This window comes from Ruditapes philippinarum, unplaced genomic scaffold, assembly GCF_026571515.1.
Source record: "Ruditapes philippinarum isolate M1 unplaced genomic scaffold, ASM2657151v2 ctg3922_1_1_1_1, whole genome shotgun sequence".
Classification (NCBI taxonomy): Eukaryota; Metazoa; Mollusca; class Bivalvia; order Venerida; family Veneridae; genus Ruditapes; species Ruditapes philippinarum.
Window position 1 is genome coordinate 92,922 of NW_026860119.1, and position 13,350 is coordinate 106,271.

The 13,350-nt window shown below is 31.2% G+C and overlaps 1 protein-coding gene across 1 annotated transcript; it reads right to left on the reverse strand.

The window, feature by feature from the left end:
- Positions 1 to 2,573: 2,573 nt before the first annotated feature.
- Positions 2,574 to 9,102, reverse strand: LOC132758958 (uncharacterized). Its single transcript, XM_060750666.1, has 6 exons — positions 9,035 to 9,102; positions 8,213 to 8,421; positions 7,155 to 7,299; positions 6,234 to 6,566; positions 3,830 to 4,159; positions 2,574 to 3,252 (listed from the first exon to the last, which is right to left on the reverse strand). The coding sequence occupies exons 4-6, from the start codon at positions 6,556 to 6,558 to the stop codon at positions 3,074 to 3,076; spliced, it is 834 nt and encodes a 277-aa protein (XP_060606649.1). The 5' UTR covers positions 6,559 to 6,566; positions 7,155 to 7,299; positions 8,213 to 8,421; positions 9,035 to 9,102; the 3' UTR covers positions 2,574 to 3,073.
- Positions 9,103 to 13,350: the final 4,248 nt, after the last annotated feature.

Sequence of the window (13,350 nt, forward strand, 5' to 3'; positions counted from 1 at the left end):
ATCAGCCCCCCCCCCCCCAGAGATGAATAAAACGCCACTTTGATCATTCATTTACTTTGATGTCAGTTGATACATCGTTTGCCTTACAAAGTCACTTTAAACTTAGAATGATGTGTAATCAATTTATTTTAAATGTTTCGAATTTTGCGCGACTTCTTTTATTAGGTTATTTTGATTGTTGTTTTGCTTTTTTAACATTGCATGCTCTTTTTAAGACCTTAATATTGAAGTGTATTTCTGATATACTGGTTTAAACCATTTGGAACTATTCTTTTATTACTCAATCATTTTGTGTATCATTCGCATACTATTGTGCTACTTGTAATTAGAGATGTCCAGCATACATGCTTTTTTGGTCTTTGTTTAGATTAAGTGGAAAAGAAACGCAAATAAAAATACATTTAACATAAAAATGATTTGAACACCAAAAAAGTCTAATATTGTAGAAATCGTCAATATAAAACAGGCACTGGCATTGTATTTTTTATATCTTTAAATAGATCTAATGGGACACCAGTTTGAACTGAAAGAGAAGCTGTGTATATCGCTTTATAGCGCTTTTATAGGCATTCAAGTATAACTAAAACATACATATGAAAATACGTTCCTTTTATTGGTTAAATATTCCATTTCAATCAAAATAGTGAATGTATTTTAGACTATGAAAAGAAAATACAAAATATACCAAATAGTGTGTACATGTCAAAAGGGCAATTTGTACAAAAGAAAACAATTGTTTCAATCAGAATTGAGGTAGAACATATATTAATGTTTACACCAGAAGATTTACATGTATATCAAAAATCATATATACATTATAAATACAAAAGGATTTCATGCATTCAAATGTGAATTTCTTTTCGTAAATTGCCCGAGCGTTACTCCCGTAATTCCGCAAAATGTCCAGTAATTTGGCTTTAAAGAAATGTATTGTTCCTCGAAAATGTGTTCTGTTCTTTTAATGCTATAAGAAACTTTTTGTATTAAAAATATTAGACCTGTTTCATTCAAATTTAAAGGGACTCCACTGAAGTTTTTTTTTTGGACAAAACGGGACATATTTTTTCCTAGATTGGTGTACCTTTTGATGTTGGACTGAACAAATATCTTGTTTGCAAATTTTCAGATCATAACCTTCGCCCTTTTTTTCTTCAAAAGCAACTTTTTTATTGTTGAAATTGATTGCATAAAAAATCAATTTTTAATATGATTTTTTTAGCATAATTCTTTATTATTCTTTGCCTATTTTCACTTGATATGTGTAAGAATGTCAAATTTTATGTTTTTAGGCTTTTTGACCTCAATGGAGCTGCATTAATTAACAGGTTTGAAACTGGACAAAGCGAAAATTGCATTTTGTTCGAATTACAAAAAGACAGCAAATACGGGGTGGGTGGCGTAGTTTGAATTTGACCTTGACCGACTGACAGTTGCAATTGTTCATTGGCGTTAGTTATTTGTGTAACAATAAGATTACAGAAAAAAACCCGCCTTTTCCATTTGAAATCTATTTTCACTTAACATTATTCTAAGCAAACCCTTTTTTATGACTTTATTCTATAAATAGCTCTGATTTGGAATGATAAGTAGGTCACATTGTAGGTGCGCCACATATACAATCACGTTGAAAAGATTTATAGTATAGCAACGAAAATCCCAGTAGAATATTAATATATATACACACACATACAAAAAGTGTATATGTAAGTAAAGATTGACTATATATCTTTTAAAAAACACTTTAAACAATATAACATGGTCCAAAATAGGAAACAAAAATTACTTTGATCTTTTTTAATCATTAAAAAGACGTACAATGAAAAATAAAAACCTGTTGTTATCTCTATTCATTTTGTCCTTTTCCTTTGGATGAAAGCCTCTCTCAATATGTTTGCAAATAGAGAGTAAACAATTCTAAAAACACTTACAAAATAATAAATTTAATTATTAGTCCCTGTATCGTAAGCCATTCATATAGTGTTTGTTTATATGCACCGTAAGCCCGAAATGTATTATGTGCTAAAATATAAAACACTGCAAAAAATTGATTTTTAAACTGCATCACGAAATCAGAAAAGAAATGCACACAGCTACAGGTAGGCCTAAATACGGTTAATTTGGTTCTTCACTATTTCGTTATGTTCTCTCATATAATTAATTAGAACAAGTATAACAAAGGCCAACAGGCAACAGCATCACAGTAAAATATGCTAAAATTAGATTTGTGTCAACTATTTATAGTTTCGTGAATGAAACTTAAAAAACAAAACAAACTTATTTATAGAAAAATCTAAGATAGGCGTTCACCTCAAGTTGAACATTTTGCACTAAAAGGCATTAAAGGCACACTATGTGTCAGAAATGCATATCTATATATTGTATTCTTTGAAACTGTCAAAGATGTGTTTAATAATGTTTAGATATTGTATTAAGAGCATGTTAGATGTTTGTCAACTAAAAAAAACAATAGCACTGAACATGCAGTTATGTGTCGTAAGGTAGAGAAATAGTAGTATTTAGACTTCCCTACTAATTTCACCTTAACTGTACCAATTGCCAACAGAAATAAAAAGCAAAATATAGTTCATGTATATGGTAAGTGAAAACCAAACATAAACAGTTTTTGAGAAAACAAATGAGAGCATTTCTGAGGCATAAAAAGGTCTTTAACTTTTTGCTCTAAGAGGCATCTACTTTTTGCAATAAGAGTTTTCTGTTATCCGCACGGGTAGTCATTTTCCAATATTCATTTCGGTAAATTGTGACGTGTAGCCATACATATACATGTATAATTAATAAAAGATCTGTAACCACACTGTACATTTATCCACTAAATGTCCTTCTTTGTGGATCCACATACATATTGCAAACAAAATATAAAAAATATAAACGGTCATGTCTTTCCTTTACGAGAATCAAACGATCTTTGCTTACAACACTTTAAAAAGTACCCTGTATATTAACTGAAAGTTTGTACAGCAAATTCAATTTTTAATCACAGCTTCATATCCCATGATTTGCCTGAATTACGCCCATCAAGGGCCGTTCTAAAACCGTAATAAAGCAGTTGTGTCTATTTCCTTATTTCATTGGCAGGCACACACGCTGTTTTCACATAGTCATAGCAATGTCCTTGTTCACATTCAATTTCATATACAAGCGGACCCGTATCTAGACAATAAACCACTAAGGTGCAAGGTCCATGAGGATGAGGGTGGATTGTGAACTGTCGCTTTCCTTCGCAATAATTGCCTGAAATAAAAGTGGATATAATATAATCATGCTTTTCCACTGTACTGACATAAACGTCGGGTTTAAGGGAAAATAATGTAGTCTACGACAATCCTCGTATATACGATTTCATATCAGGCTGACCATTGTTCGATCATATACTAGACTGACAAATATCTGGTTATATCTAAAAGCTGACAAATGCCTGAGCAAATTTTAGGCAACTGACAAATGTTAATCAATCATTAAGCTGACAATTTTCTAATCTTTTCATAGGCTGATATATGTATGATGATAAATAACGGCTGATTAATGCATTTTTAATAATTTGGCTGACAAATGTCTTATCATATAGTATTGAATATTATATACTAGGCTGACAAATTTCTGATATTATATCAGGCAGATAAATGTCTTATTAATAATTTGGCTGACAAAAGCCTAATCATATATATGCACTTTAGGCTGACAAATGTCTGATATTGTATCAGACCGACAACTATCTCATCGAATACTTGGATAAAATATCTGATCTAACAGACAAATGTCACTGAAAAATGTTGTCTTATTGTAATAACTATGATTGTAGAATACTTACTAGGAACAACTTTTAACGTGACGTCAGCACTGGTCTGTTGAACAACTTGTGGGTTAAACTTATCCTGTACCTCACACCGGAAGTTGGCACCATCCTCAAACATGCTCGGATTAAACTCCAAACTACTGTTAATCACTGTGGAACAGTTTTTCATAGTCACGTTATTTACTGGTGAAACGCTAAAGTCCATGAAACTCGTACCGAATTCCGGTTTGAATTTCCAGACGACAGTAGCGCTGGATCCCCAAACTTCGGTGACACAACGTAAAGTTATTTTCCTGTCTTCAACTATTGCATGAGGTAGGATAATAACTGGTTCTGGCATGTAAACTTAAAAAAAGAAATAAAATAAAAAAAGATAGAAACACAAAACAAAATAAAATAAAAACAAAAACAATCCAAACTATTGAATAACTTCAAATTAAAAAAAAAAACACTATTGAAATAAACTGATAAATAAATAAATATATATAAATAAATAAATAAATAAATAAATAAATAAATAAATAAATAAATAAATAAATAAATTAATAAATAAATTTAAAAAATAAATACAAATTTAAAGATAGATACAGAAAAAAAGAAAATAAACAGATAAAATCAAATGAGAATAAGTAAATAAAAAAGATAAATATTAATAAACACCCCCAACACACAAAACCTCCATTAAAACAACAACAAAGTACAACAAAAACGACCACTAGATTGTATATATAAATAATTTAAGGCGCAATTTTAGGTTATGTAAAATAGTCACATAGTCACTTAGTAAATGTTTAATTCTGTTGAGGTTTTAAGTCACACCGTAAAATGGTGACCTTTTAGCTTTACTGGTGAGAAAAGACGACAGGTGCCTCTCCGTGCATTATTTCAGGCACTAATGGGTTCATGAGTAGAACCACCGACCTTCCGTATACGAAATAGATAGCTTGCTCACATACAAGAATCCAAAGTCCCTGGCGGAATACGAATCCTGGGTTAAGTGGTTCGAATTCAACGACCTTTATCACTCGGCCACTGATTAAAACATATTGAAACATGTTTTTGTTCAAGTGCAATACTTTAAACTTTACAAGTTTAAGGTTAAACAACATGTTGAATAAATATTTACGATTCATTGCAAAATAAATAACGTAAAACCATATTCAAAGTTATCACTAAATCCAACTCTTCAATCATGGTTCAGAAGAAAAAAATATGAGGCGAAGTGGGTGGGCAAAACTTATTGTGTAATATATACGATAAAAACACATACAAAAACACACAACAAGAACAAAAAAAAAAAAAACAAACTTCACATATTTTTGCGAAATTAACATGTCATTATTAAACAATACTACATGTAGTAGTTTAAACATTCGACTTTTGTGAAACGTTTCATACGGACATTATTAAAACCACCACTTTAAATTACTGTAATATAAATCAACTGTCAAACTCTATAACAAGAAAAATCTGTTTTCATTTACACAACAACATTCATATTAAGCCTAACAATATCGGCAAATGAATGATGGCCGTACTTGAAAATATGCAATTTTAATATATTTGTAAACATCTTTCAATGTTTTTTAAATATTAAAATATAAAGCTTTAAATATGTCATTTCAATTTAAGGTACAGGTTCAAAGTCATCGATCACAATTGTCTCCTGCCTCATCAATCAACTAATACAGTATCAGATATTGACAATGTACAGTGTCACCTGTTAACATAGGCCATGTTTTAGACCATGTTTACAATCTCGATATATTTTAATCACTTTTACTTTCAGGCTGACTTTCGTACGGGATGCACTGTAATTCAACTTTTTTGTGAAGAAAATTTACAGGTAATTTCGATGATTCTGAGTTCTTGGTCCAACCAGCCCTGGTGTCAAATGTGGAAACATTGTTATGCTCGAATCCGAAGTAGGGCTTCATCCAACGACCAAAGAATTTAGAGGCTGACGTTAAGCAACTAGATAACTGACCCGCAAGAGCATTCAAGAGCGGATTCCAAGCAGGGCTCAAACAAGAGACCAAAGAACTGAGAGACAGATACCTTATGGCGTGTTTTGATTTGATTTGACTTGATTTTGCTTTACATGTTTACAAGTTACATCTAACTCGTTTATAAGTTATACTTAACTTGTTAACAAGATAACACTACTTAATAAACACGCTCACATATAAAAGAAAAGCTGTTTTAAGAAATAGCAAAAAATAAGCTTTTATTTTTGAAGCCATATTTTATATTTCTGTTTTGCACGATTTATTATAAATAAATGTAGGATGACGTCAAATATTGCATCTGTAAAATTTTGTCAGACATTGTATATGGTAACAAAAGAAGATAATCTGTCTGTTTGTAAAAAACAACAAAATATCATATGAAAATAAATACAGCATAAAAAGTAACTTACTCGAAATATTTGCCCTTGTGGACGCTGCCTCGTCTTCATTTACCATTGCACACGTAAAATTGGTAAGTTCAGCGCACAGAAAAGGGTCAAATGTTATAATCAATGTCACGTCAAATTCATTAATGTTGATCACATGAGTCACATTGGGATAAAACTTAAACACTTCAACTTCATTTAGTTCATTAAGCACGGCTACAGCGACTGGCTCGTAGCCGTCCTTGAACTGTCGTCTGATTGTCAGCGTTCTCCAGTTACCTTGGTGACGACCTTCACAACTCAAGGTCACTGATTTAACATCATCGGGATGGTAAAGAATCTCTGACATAGAGACGGCTTGAAAAATAAAATAAAATACATGTATAATATTGAGTATTATGAAAGCATTGCTTACTATATCACTACAAATTAGGTATAAAATCAGTATTATTTTCATTAACTGCGGGCCTATTTTTATTTAAGAACTTAAGTTAAATGGTTTCTTAAGTAAACATCAGTAATATCTCAAATATCATTATGTTAAAACATTAAGAAAAACTCGTTTCCAAATATTGATTATATCGTGAATTGATAAGATATTGTTAGCCGAGTGTAACTCATTTTGAATCGAAATATTTAAGTATAAAAGAAATCGAAACAACAATTTCACTGAAGTTTTTTTGACATGACTTAACTGGAAATATTATTTCGAGGTGTTTGTACCATTTAATAAAGTTGGAAACATTTAAAACTCAAGCACAAAATTCGATATTAATTTTATTCTGAATATACTTCTTTAAATGTCTTCGTTTGTACATGTTCCCTGTTAATTGCCCAAGTTGATTATGTAAATATTTGATACATTATTTTTCTATGTTTTTAGAACTCAATGTAGCCCCTTTGTGTTTATATTGACTTCAATAATCTTGAATCATGATAACTTACATAAATTACTTTGCTTTGTTCCTGTTGGTGTAGTAATTGTGTCTGTTGTTACTTTCTGCGGCGTAGTAACATAAGTTTGGTTGTTCGTAGGCAATTGCGTCACGGTTGTTGTTGCTGTAGCAGAAGATGTAGGCAAAGTGCTATTCTGAAAAGACAAAACAACAAAACAACCGAGTTGTTGTTTAGCATACATTCAGATTTATTTCTTTTTTTTTATTACAATTTAAAATAATGTATATCATATTAAAGAAAAATGCTCATGCATTATTACTACACGATAAAATACATGTTTCCCTTTCCAAAGAAGAAAAAAAATGTATTCATTTATGAGGCTTCATGTCCCTTCAAATAATTCTAAATGATTTCCTGAATATGGCCTGGCTCAAACATGTGACGTCATGACACATTTCTGTATGCTGTGTAGCATTGTAACTTGATAAAAATATATTTAAATCTGCATTTAATAAATTTCATAAAAATAGAAATAGCGACATTTCATTCATATCAACTCAAGATCTTATTTTGGTGTCCAGACCATCAAAATGAGTTTTATAAGCATAAAAATCTGCAACCTCATTGTCGCGAAATCAGAAGTGCAATTTCTGTTTGCATGAGAAACTCCGCCTATGGATCATCCCTCAACAAAAATGGCTTTAACCAGCAGTCCTAATTTAATGGTATATTTCTGCATTGTAACGGATGTTTTCATACAAATTTAACCTTTTTTTATAAGATGATTACTTTTTTCTGAACGCCAGGCCTAATGCACCGTGAAGCTAAAACGGTTAAAGTGTGTTTGCACATGAAACTCTCATATTTGCTGTGTTCCTGATAACAATTATAACACTGTGACGAACTGATTTTATTTTTATTTTTTATTTGCATGCGAACTTTAGTGTTACCGTGAGGTTTTCCGTATAAAATAGTAATTCATGAATAATATTTGATGAGATTTACAACAATACAGTTCATAAGGTTAATGAAACTGTAGAAAGCTTGGTTTTTAGGCCGACGGCAAAATATTTTTACATATTTATTTAATGCAGCTTTAACCAAACCTGTGAGGTCTTTTTTGTTGTGGACGGTGTTGATATAGAAGTAGCCGACACAGTTGAAGACGTGGTTGAAGTTGTTGATGCTGCAGTTATCGTCGTTGACGGCGTCGTCGTAGATGCTGTTGTTGTTTCTACGGTTGTTGTTTTGGTGGTCAATGTTGTTTTTGTCGTAACTGGTTCTACAGTTGTTGTCTCTGTTGTTTTTGTTCCTTCTGAAGTTGTTGTCAATGTTGTTATAAGTTTAGAAGAAGAAGTAGAAGGGGATGAAGAAACTGTGTGTGTTGTCTTTTTAGGTAAGAATGAGCTTGTTTCTATGGTTACTGAATACATAAGAAGTAAAACAATGTCAAAAACAAATTGTTTAAAAATAGTATGCTTATTGCGGTATTTTTCTAAACAAAAGCAGAAGGAAGAAAATTAAATATTTTATTTAAACTAGGACTTCATGCAAAAGAGTATTTCATCGAAAACAAAAAAGTTCTTTGTTTAAAGAAGTGAGAAAAAAACAACACAAAATTGTGATTCAAATTTGTAATTGCAATTACCGAAAAGACTCTATTTCTTAAATAATTGAGCCGTTACTAACTATCTAGACCCTTTCGGTCCAAAGACTATACCTTTTTTCGTTTTTTTCCGTTCGGTTTTTACGTTAAGCCATTTAGCTGAACAAATGTAAGAGAATCACAAATGATTAAAGAATTGTAAGAACAGAACAGTTCGTTGTTATTTCAAATTATGACGTCATTTTTCTGACATCAACATGGACCAAAATTGGCCAACGAGTCTAAATGATATGTTTAAACATGAATATTGAAAAACAGTCACCTGTGTGTTTTACTTCTTCCGTATTCCCTGCAGATTTGTCTAAAACATAAACGCAAGAAATATATTTAATGGTACAAAAAGGTATAAAAAATATAATTTTAAAATTTAAGTAAATATATCGTTTTCATTGAGCCAGTCAAGTAGTTTACCAAGCGACGACACAAATTTGGTTTCTAATAACTGCTTAGAATATAACAATTTTAAACTTTAAACTTGTTCAGAAAAAAATGCTTAAAGTAAGTGAAATATCTGTGTATTTTCTTTTAGATAATATTATGGTTTACTTTTACTTATATAGTCATTGTTAGAATATATACATGTATTTGTTATACAAATCTATTTTTAAGCAGAATATGGCCGCTTAAATTGCGCGATCAGTTGCTTTCGGTGTTAAGCCACATGAGCTAAAGTGAGCTCAGTTTGAACCGTTTATTCTTAGGATTCAAAAGGCAAGCTTTCTTCATTTTCATTTTTTTGCACGAAGTTCTGAATGCTTTTCATATGACGAAGTTTCCTTTATTCCTTAATTCAGTATTATGGACTTTGAATAAGAATAATAATAAAAGGCCAAACAAAGAACCAAACAATCAATTCTAACTATCAATTCATTTTAGACAAACCATATAGTTCGCCAAAGGAGAAGTTCTATATGATACGTCATTCGTTCTCATCCTTTTCCATTATTAAAAAATATATTGTTGTTTGTTTGCACATTATATATACTTTTAGGAAAAATATGTTAAGACCAAAGGATTGGTTTTACATCAATGTTATAGTTTTTATACATTTAATGATAAGATCAAAGGTGAAAAATCAGTATGTGTCTTTCGGAAAGCATATTATGCGCCAGAAACGAACACTTAAATTAATTTTAAAAAAAACAAAATCCATTATCAGAAATAACAAAAACAAAACGAAAAAATAGATTTTAAACAATATGTTTTTTGTTATCAAAAGCTTTAAAAAATTTTGTTACCCCTTGGAAATAAAATATTCTGTGTGGACTTTCAATTTAATATTATCTTTACTGCTTAATTTTAATATATGAACAAGGTAATTAAACATAAATGACACGCGGATTGGACCTTTTAACTTTTGAAAAATTTTTTCATGCCCTTTATTTTGAAACGTAGAGATCACGGAAAATTTTTGGTTACCTTAACATTTTTTCCATCCTTTAGAAAAAAAAACAAAACAAAACAATAATGAATATAGACAAAACCTTATGGCAATTCATAAATAAATGCAAAATCCAATTGCAAAAAGAATACAATTAAAAACCAACCAATTTTTTTTCAAACAAGTAGGGGGTCGTATACAATATCCATAAAATAATAACAAAACAATACAATAAAAAAAATACAATACAATAGATATACAATATACAATACAATAAATACATAATACAATACGATACGATATACAATAAAATATACAATACAATACGATACGATAAACAATGCAATTCAATACACAATACAATACAAAACAAAAAGATACGATATACAATACACAATACAATACAATACAACACAATACAATACAGATACAAATACGATACGAGATATGATACGATACGGTAAAATACGATACGATGCGATGCATTACAATAGAATACAATATAATACAATACAATACAATACAATACAATACCATACAATGCAATTCAATGCAAATGCAATACAATGCAAATGCAATTCAATGCAAATGCAATGCAATACAATACATTTACATACGATTCGATACGAAAAACTACCATTACAAAAGTCAAACATAGGAACAAACAAAAATGAGATCAGATACAATGGTGATAAAATTCTATAGTGAAATTTTTTGTCAATATTAGTGCATGCCATTTTTTCTTTTTATTAACTTTTAGCAAAAACACAAAAAAACTTATTTGGGTTTTTTTTAACCAAAAGAACTCCATTGTTTGATAAAAGTATTTTAAAACAAACGAGAGAATTACAAGTTCACTCTTGACAAAGCTAAACACATTAAGACTGGCATTTCAATGGCACGAATTACCTTGACACTGTCCATTTCTAAAAAGGTTTCAGTAGACATGCAATTGCCACATTGTCACGAGTACAAAAGAGGCAAAATAGTTCCCTAGCAAATGTTTTAATTTCCATCCTTCATTGTTCAAATTAAATCAAATTTATTCTTGATCTTATTTAAAAATTATAATGCGATAGGCTGAGGTACATAATAATATAATTGAGCCGCGTCACGACAAAACCAACATAGTGGGTTTGCGACCAGCATGGATCCAGACCAGCCTGCGCATCCGCGCAGTCTGACCAGGATCCATGCTGTTCGCTTACCAACTCTATTACAAGTGGAGAAACTGACAGCGAACAGCATGGATCCTGATCAGACTGCGAGGATGCGCAGACTGGTCTGGATCCATACTGGTCGCAAACGCACTATGTTGGTTTTGTCGTGACGCGGCTCAATTATATCTGAAGAAAACCACCACAATGCCCAAGAATACAACGGCGAGACCACAACCTGTCTAAAATCTGTCTTAAACCGAACCACAACTGTCTATAAATAGATGAATTGAGATATTCCGAAGGCACTTCCGGCTATAGATCATGTAACCACAAGGCAGTATTTTGAACGTTTTTATTTACGGGCCATTGTAAAAAATACGTTTAAACGGACCGATATAATCTCTGTAACGCATTTATAAGATTATCATAAGTCAATTCACAATTTGTTATTTGGACTAGTTTTTGCTTGTAAATGACTTGTTGACAACATATTTGAAACCGGAAGTTTGATACGTCACCAGATTCCTTCTTGGAACAATAGGATATCTGTTGTGGTTTGCCACAACTTTGAACTATCGTTCCGATGTATTGACACACTTAATTATAATATATTGGAAAGGATAAGACCATTGCCTCCGTAAAACGTGTAAATAATGGTTAAAGTCTTGTTACTGTAAGACTAAACTCGTCAGCAAAAACTTCGTAAAAGCCGGGAATATTCCGACATGGCCCCTGACCTAGAAAGATGAAATATGCATTCGTATGACCAAGATCAACAGCATAAGATACATAAAGATTCGGCATACTTCGGCATTGTTCGTGACAACGATAGTCCAATAAGCATTAATATGACCAAGATCAACAATGCAACTTCGTATATGCTCAATGTTTTGCAAGTTTTTGAAGAATCCGGCAGTGACGAAGACACAAGATCTGCCGCTAGATGGAGTGCCTTGATGGTATAAAGAGCTGTTTAATTATTTAGATTGTGCAAGTGGAGCCAGTACTAAGACCTTCGATGGTAAAACTACTTAGTCTTTTAACTGTCTAAACTTCAAGCATCTTCTTACTAGAAGTTTATTATGTAAGCCTTATTTTGACACACTTTTCATTAAAAAATAGTTTCTAAAGCGTTGAGCTAACAAGATCATTTCTTGCTCAAGCTCACTCAGACGCTAATTACAACTTATACACATACGATTCGTGACGGGACATGCTTCGGCGGAAACTTACGAAGTTATGTATCTCACAAGGGTATCTTCTTTTTTTAAAATCATAAAATTTAACAAAACAAACTTTGTGATTTTCCTTTCATTATAACAATCTCTTTATAACACACAAACTGTAGGACCCGTGTTTACAAAACGTCTGTGCATGACGAACACCATAAATCAACCATTTTACTGTATTTTTCTTCATAATTCATCTTATGCAATTAAACCGTTGAAAATTAAAATTAAACACGAATAATATTAAACTTAATAAGTCAGGAAATCTGTAGTGTTTATTGTTAGAAGTGCATGTACAATAACACTTGAAAGAAAGAGGAATTCAAAATTAGCCCCTTAATCAAGCTGGTTGACAGAATATGTTGACATTTATCTCTAGATATAACAAAAACAGTACGCATCTATTTAATTTGACATACGAGCGCTATTTTATAATCGTATTTTAACTATGTCAAAGTTAAAAGTTAAATTAAGCAACAATGCATGGTGAAAGACATATTGTGTTTGTTTTTTGATAGAACGTCAACCAGAAATGAGGTTAAATAAAAAAACATTACATTGTACAGTCCATGGGGACCGTTTGTATGCAAAAAAGGTCAATGATGGATAAACGTTATATCAATGTAAAGCTTTCTAATTGAAGTGTTTAATTTTTTTTTAGAACATATGGAATCATGGTTCTTTTTGAGAAATCAAAGATGGCAAACAAGATGGCTGCCAAATAACTGGAAAATAGTTCAAATTCATTTTATCTGATAAAATGAGTTTTTTTTTGGTATTTGATCTAGTAATATGAAATAAGAATTTC